The sequence below is a fragment of the Hippocampus comes genome, unplaced genomic scaffold, assembly GCF_001891065.2.
Source record: "Hippocampus comes isolate QL1 unplaced genomic scaffold, H_comes_QL1_v1.1 scaffold49, whole genome shotgun sequence".
Taxonomy (NCBI): Eukaryota; Metazoa; Chordata; class Actinopteri; order Syngnathiformes; family Syngnathidae; genus Hippocampus; species Hippocampus comes.
The window spans coordinates 111845-118588 of record NW_017804830.1 but is presented as its reverse complement, the minus strand read 5'-3'; the positions used below and the strand labels follow the sequence as shown (position 1 = coordinate 118588).

Here is a 6744-nt window from a genome sequence, read left to right as displayed (position 1 = left end):
CCGGGTGTTGGCAGGGGGGGGGCGGGCGAGCGCGGGAGGAGCTGCTGGCACGGATGGCGCCGGCCGAGGGCCGAAGCCGACGCCCGACCCGCCTCCTCCCGGCCCGCGTGACGGCCGAGCGCTCGGCCGAGCCGCCCAACAACCTGCCGCCCCGCGAGCGCAAGGCCGGATGCAAGAACTTCTACTGGAAGGGCTTCACTTCCTGCTAGCCGCCTCGCCGTCTCCTTTCCGGTCCGACGACGGGCTTCGTCAATAAAGAGACCCATCGCAAAGCCTCGCGTCTGTCGCGGCAGCGGCTGTCTTTTTCTTCGGCCCCGTTTGCCTGCGTGCATTTCACGCACCGTGTGGGACTGGGTGAGCGCAGGAGAGACGCAGTGTGTGTGTGTGTGTGTGTGTGTGTGTTTTTCCTAATTGCTCTCGCATGGAGATGAGGAAGCACAAATGTTGACACTCGAGCGTGCGTGTGTGTGCTTTTCTAACGACTCTTAATGGACGTCAAACAATGCAAATGGTGACTCCATTTTGTGTGTGTGCGCTTCCACGGAACAGGATTTGCAAATCATCGCACCCCGCCCCGATTTCATGGGAATGGGCCTTCGTGCGCGTGCGTTTCCGTGGTAACCACAGCAGCTCGCCGCGGTCGCGGTTGCTGACGTTTGTCTTTGAAAAGAATCAAGTCGGCGACCAGTCCGGGACGGAGGCCGGTCGGTCGGACGAGGACGGGCGCAAATTCGGAACCTTTGGCAAAAGGCCACCGTTGACCTCGGTTCGCGTCGGCCGCGCCGGCTTTGCTTTCGGCTGCGGCCCCTCGCCGCCGCTCGCGGCGCAAGTGTCACGTGGTCGCCAATCAAGCGCCTCACCGGAGGTGAATGTGTCCGGCGGCCCAAACTAATCGCGCGGCGCCGAGACGCAGCGGGCGGCCGCGCACGTACGCGCGACGACACCCCCACCCGCCGCCGCGCGGCAGCGTTCTGGGAAACGCGCGGAGGAAGTCGCGTCCGTCGCCAGGGCGGCCAATCGAGGAAGGAGGCGGGACGCCGGCACCCCAGAGACTTTCTCCGCCGCTTCCTTCATTTGATTCCGTTTGTCTTTTCTTTGAGCTTTTGGAGGCTGCGACTTGACACGGCTCGACTTCTCTCGCCGGAAGCGCGCCAATTTGTTTCCGGGTTCGGGGGACAACGTTTGCGCCAAGCAAAGCAAAGCAAAGCAAAGCAAGAGCGCTTTGAAAAAACGAGCGGACTGGACAAGCCTTATCGTGTGTCCTCGTTTATCTTTTCCTTGACAAGTTCAACTCATCCAAAAAGTGGACTGAAAGGAAGCCTTTGAGAAAAGCGCGGCCGAAAAGGAACAAAGGACCTCGGAAAGCCCGTCGACATGAACGTCGACTCCACCGATCGCCAACCCCGCTGGCGCGTGCGACGAAGTGCGGCTGCGCGCGCAAATGTGACGGCGTCCTGGTGGGAAAGAAGACAAAGTGCATCAAGATGCCTCATTTAACTAAAGTGCTCGCGGGGGGCGGAAGCATCATCATCATCATCATCATCATCATCATCATCGCCGTCGCCACCGTCGTCCTCCTCATCAGCGCGGCGTGCCGTGACGTCTTCGTGGCCTATAAGAGCGGCCGTGGCGGGACGGAGCCTCACACGCGCTCACTCTCCTCTCGCTGTCCCACGCACGCAAACGCGCAAACACGCACACACATTTGCAGGTGTCGAGGATGAAGACGTGCGGGTCGTCGTCGCGGTGCCTCCTGATGCTCCTGCTGGCCGCCTGCGCCTCCCCCTTGGCAGCGCTGACGCGCGCCAACCCCGGACGCGACGCCGCGCCGGGCTCCTACAAGCAGGTATTCACCCGCGACCGCCGCCTTCCTTCCTCGGCAACTTTCCGAGGAAATCCGGCCCGCCGTCGGTTACGTCCGCGTCTTTTACCGTCTGGACGGACTTTGCCATTTTGCGCGTGCGGTCACGCGTTGGCGTCTGTCTCCGTTTGCGATCGTTTGCGTGCGCGGTGGCAAGTGAGGCGCGCGCCTTTACAAAAAAGCTCGCGCGCACGCGTCCTGCGCACCGAATTACCGCCGCCCGGGTGGCGCAGATGATGACCGTGATGATGACGGTCACGATGAAGATGACGACAACGATTTTCAACGATGCGGATGCGGGCGGCGGCGAAGTTGACGATGAAGATGCGGCCTTGCGTTGCAGGACCGGCCGGGCCCGTCCCCGGCGGAGGCGCTCCTTTGGGACCTCCTGCAGATGGCCAACGAGGCCGCGGACCAAGACGAGTGGCGAAATGGCGCCGAGGGGGCCGGGGAGCGCGCGGCGGCGCTGACCAGGTCCGTCGGCGGCGGCGGCGGCGACGCTGGTCTTCCTGCGCCGGTGGGCCCTCGGGAGCGCAAAGCGGGATGCAAGAACTTCTTCTGGAAAACCTTAACGTCCTGCTGAGCCTCCTCCTCCTCCTCCTCCTCTTTCATCTTTTTCATGTTAACTTGCAATAAAAACATTTGGAGGACATTCGGGCTCCGTCTGGTTTTCTCGGCGCACGCTCCGCCCCCTCATCCAGCGGCAGCCAATCAGCTCCGTGGCAATGCCGCCACCTCAAAACGCACGCGCACGCAATCATGCAAGCGTGCGCAACCCCGCGCACGCTTGCACACGCTTGCACGCACACCCACGCAACCTTGACTGATGAATTGATCGATTGATTGACAAGAGGGGAGGTGCCACGATGAGCGGCAACGTCCCGACGGTGTTTGAGGCGCTCGCTGCCTGCAGCTGCGCACCTGCTGCTCGTTGTCCGGCGATTGCTTTGAGAGGACGAGCGCTCGGCGTCGAGTCGTCGTTTGTTTCTTGGTGGCTGTCATGTTCTCCGGCACGACTGTTGGTTTTAGCTCCAGCTTGGCTTTTGTTTGGTACTTTGGATTCTTTCTGTTTTGGGGACTTTGTTGTGGACTGACTTTTGTGTGTTTTCTGAATCCAACGTGTCAAGTATTCCCTGCCCCTCCCTCCTGCCTGCTTTTCGGGGTCCACCACCACCACCACCCCCACGCAACGCAACGCAACGCAACGCAACGCAACGCGACGGCAAAGCCTGGAGGCCGTCGATAGCGTCTCCGCGGCAACCAGCTTGATCTGCTGCTCGCTCATTGGTCAACCATCAGGACTCTTGACCTCTCACCTCCACTCAAAATGTCCGCTTTTGTTTGTCTGTGTGTGGGTGACAGGTGGCTTTGACTTTTTTGTGGCTTTGTCTCGAACACGCACGTCCGCACACGCTTTTGAAGTCACACGGCGTGGTCGTGGTTGATCGGCGCGCTTTGCCGTCGAGCGATTCTGGGTTGGAAGGCCGCCTTCCTTCCTTCCTTCCTTCCTTGCTTGCTTCCTTGCGCGCGTCCCGACGTCAGCGGCTTCCAAATTGCGGGCATGCCAATGTTTGCCAATGTTGTCTCTCCACTGGAGGGCCGGCTCCAAAAGAATCAAGCGTGGACGATGAAGCGAGCGGAGAATTTGGAGCCGCCGCTTGACTCAAAATGGTCCGGACGCTCTCGTGCGGTCGCGATTGCGTTTTCTGTTTGCTTTGGTGTCCCGGTGGGCCTTTTCTTCGCGGTCTTGCCCCCCCCCGCGCTTGTGTTGCCGCCTGCTCTTGTCGTGCGGGTCCCCGGTGTCGAGCGACGGGCTCCCTCGAGCCTTCGGCGTCTCGTCCGGGAGTCGCCGGTCGTCCCGTCGGTCCGCTCGCAGTTGCTTGGCTGGCTTGTGTCAGTCCAGCTCGGGTCACGCCGTTTTGTCCTTCTGTCGTGGGGGGGTCACCACTTGTTTTGGGGCATCGAGTTTGTTTGTTGCCTTCCTGCTTTGTTTTGGGCGGTTGGGGGGAGTTGCCATCACGCCACCTGACAGATGTTGCTCTCTCTCTCTCTCTCTTTGTTTGCCGGAGTTTCCCGTCCGCCTCTGGTTCGCGTGGCATCCAAACAAAACGGTTGCACACGCGTCCGCTTTGACTCTGGAAAATAGCGGCCAAGCTTTTGGCCGACTTTTGGTTTCGACAGAGCGAGTCGCGTTCCGTTCGCCAGGCCGCCGGAGCGTTCGCGGTCGACGCCGAAGGAGCGCGAGCGAGCGGGCCCCCTCGGCGTCCGCGGCCGACGAGAGGCCGCCGCCGCTTTCAGAGGGTGCCGCATCGCTCTTGCTCCCGTCGCTCGGCGGAAGCAAATCGGGGCGGGGGTGGACGAGGGGCGGGAGTGGCCGTTGATGCGGCTCCGACCCCGCGTTGAAGGGATGATCGCGACAACTGAGAACAACGTGCGGCACATCTGGCTTTGTTTTTTCCATCTGACTACTCTGGGAACAGTCAGGTGCTCAATTTATATTCGTTTACCCCCCCCCCCCATCTTCCCAAAAAAGGGGCTTGCGTTCATGGCGACCGGTCCCTCGTCATGCCGCCGACCAGTCCAGGGTGTCTCGCCCCTCTTGGCCGAAATCTTACTGGACTCGGCATGACACAAAAGGATCATTTTCGAATTTGCTCGATCCTCAAGCGGGCGGCAGGCGCGCTTGAGCCTATCCGAGCCGTCTTGGGCCGGCAGGCGGGTGACACCCCAAACCGGTTGGCAGCCCGTCGCGGGGCACACAGAGACGAACGACCGTCAGCGCTCACGCTCGCACCTCGAGACACTTTCGAGTGTTCGGCGCAGGCGCGCACACACACACACACACGCGCGCGCGCGCACACACAGGCAGGTCGACGTCGGGTGGGCGGGGCTTGTGTGGTAACGTGGTCGATGACGTCATCCAGCGTGTCGGCCGGCCGGGGTGTGTTTGTTTTTCGAGGGGAAGAGGAGGCAGGCCGGCGTCGAGAGAGCGAGCGAGCGAGCGAGCGGGAGAGAGGGAGGAGGGCGGGGCCGCCGCCACCGCCGCCGCCGCTCGCACAAAACAGGAGACGAGGACGAGGACGAGGACGAGGACGAGGCGAGCAACGAGAGAGAGAGAGCACGACGAGGACGCACGCAAGCACGCAGGCAGGCGGACGATGGCTCGGCCGAGCGGCCGTCGGTAGCGCTCCGCGTTCGGCCGCCTCGGCTCCACGATGAGCGTCGCGCTGCAGGACCTCCGCAACACCGTGAGTAGGAGCGCGCGCGCGCGCACGCGGACGCGGACGAGCCGTCGATCGCGGCGATGCGGCGCGACGTCAGCGTACGAGCGCGGGGAGGTGACGTCACGGGCCCTCACCGTCGCGACGAGCGCTTTGGGATGACGTCACGTCACCATCACTTGACCTTTGCCGCGCCGCGCGCGCGTGCGTGCGTGCGTGCCGGCGTGCTAGCGAGCCAGCCGGCGGCCCAGCGGGACTCTGGCCCGCAGCTGTCACTCATCTTCGCTGTTTGCTTTTTGTTTAGTCAGATCGGCGTGTTTGTGTGTCATGGGAGGGGCGCATCCTGCGGCTGTCAGTCATCTTCGTTTGGCTGACAGTTTAGCGGCCGCTTTGTTTAGCGAGGCGGCGTGCGCGTGTATTTGGGGTCGGGCCTCGTGAGTTTCCTGTCTGCGGCTCTCCGACTTCCTGTCTTAAGATGCCCACCCAACTTGCACGAGAACAAAACAAGAGAGTGGCCCTCGGCCCTCGGCCCCCTCCTCGGCGGCGGCAGCAAAGCGTTGGCGCCATGTTTGTTCGCGTAATCTGCGCATTTTTAGGGCATATTTGCGGAGCCGCGTTCATTTGCGAGCACCTGTCGGCATCGACGAGTCGTTTGGCTGCCGCGGCGAATTTGAATTGATGCGTTTCCCCCCCCGCATAAATCAACAAATGCCAATTGCGAGTGGCGAAACATTGCAAGCGCGGCGCCTCGCCGTACGAGTGACCCGACTTGGGAGATTTTCAAGACAGGTGTCGAGGCCGTCTGTTGTTACGCCGCTCACAAATGGCGGCGGTTGAGCAAAATAGTCTTCCCAAAAGTGGCCGTTCACCGCCACCGCCGGCCCAAGTGTCCCCAAGCGTTGGCAAAGGGGGAGAGCGCGACACGGCGGACTTCAAACAAGCCTCCGCGCGAACGACTCGGGGGGAGCGCCATTGAAACACCGGCGCCAAATAACACGTCGGGCGCGGGCTCGCGAGCCTTTCGGCGCCGGCGATTCCAACAAGCAGCGCGGCCGAGCACGTCCGCTGCCGGTCCGGCGGCGCTCGGCCGTCTATTCTTGGAACGAGCCGGCGGCGGTCGCCCCTGAATCGCCGGCCGGCGGCCGCCGATGCTCGCGCGCTCTTTGAGACGGGGCTTCTTTCTGTCCGCGGCGCGGCGCAGATGTCCAGCTACAAGCGAGCCACGCTGGAAGAGGACGAAGTGTCGGACGCCGCGCCCGAGGCCTCCTCGTCCCCGGACAGGCTGGAGGTCGGTCAAGGCCGCGCCCCCCCGCGCGCCCTCGCGCGCTGACCCGCCCTTTGCGCATCCCCCTCAGGTGGGCTTCGCTAAGACCGGCCCGGAGTTTCTGGGCAGAAGAACCAGGACGGAGCTCGCGCTGGGCGTCTCGCTGCTCCTCAGCCTGCTGGCCCTGACGGCTTGCCTGCTCGTCCTCGGACTGGCCTTCGCTCCGGGTGAGCCGCCGCCGCACGCGCGAGCGAGCGAGGACCGGCCCGGCATCCGTTGCGTTTCCAAGAGCCGAGCGTATTCGGGCTCGGCGTTCGCCAGTGGACCCCTCCCTCTGATCTGCGGCGTCCAGCAGGCGGCGGCGGCGGCGGCGATCTGTGTCTGACGGAGGCCTGCGT

At 63.0% G+C, this 6744-nt stretch overlaps 2 protein-coding genes across 2 annotated transcripts in view; both read left to right on the top strand.

Annotated features, from left to right (window-relative positions):
* The first annotated feature begins 1639 nt into the window (after nucleotides 1-1639).
* On the top strand, nucleotides 1640-2504 carry LOC109514482 (somatostatin-1-like). The gene is made up of 2 exons (XM_019867611.1): nucleotides 1640-1846; nucleotides 2205-2504. Exons 1-2 carry the CDS (start codon nucleotides 1721-1723, stop codon nucleotides 2442-2444), a joined length of 366 nt encoding a protein of 121 aa, XP_019723170.1. The 5' UTR covers nucleotides 1640-1720; the 3' UTR covers nucleotides 2445-2504.
* Nucleotides 2505-4940: 2436 nt separating this feature from the next.
* Nucleotides 4941-6744, top strand: part of ece2b (endothelin converting enzyme 2b) — a 15586-nt gene continuing 13782 nt past the window's right edge. Inside the window, exons 1-4 of the mRNA XM_019867629.1 lie at nucleotides 4941-5109; nucleotides 6284-6370; nucleotides 6438-6573; nucleotides 6699-6716. Of these exons, the coding sequence (XP_019723188.1) occupies nucleotides 5077-5109; nucleotides 6284-6370; nucleotides 6438-6573; nucleotides 6699-6716 (274 nt within the window). The 5' untranslated portion in view covers nucleotides 4941-5076. The remainder of the gene's footprint in view (nucleotides 5110-6283; nucleotides 6371-6437; nucleotides 6574-6698; nucleotides 6717-6744) is intronic.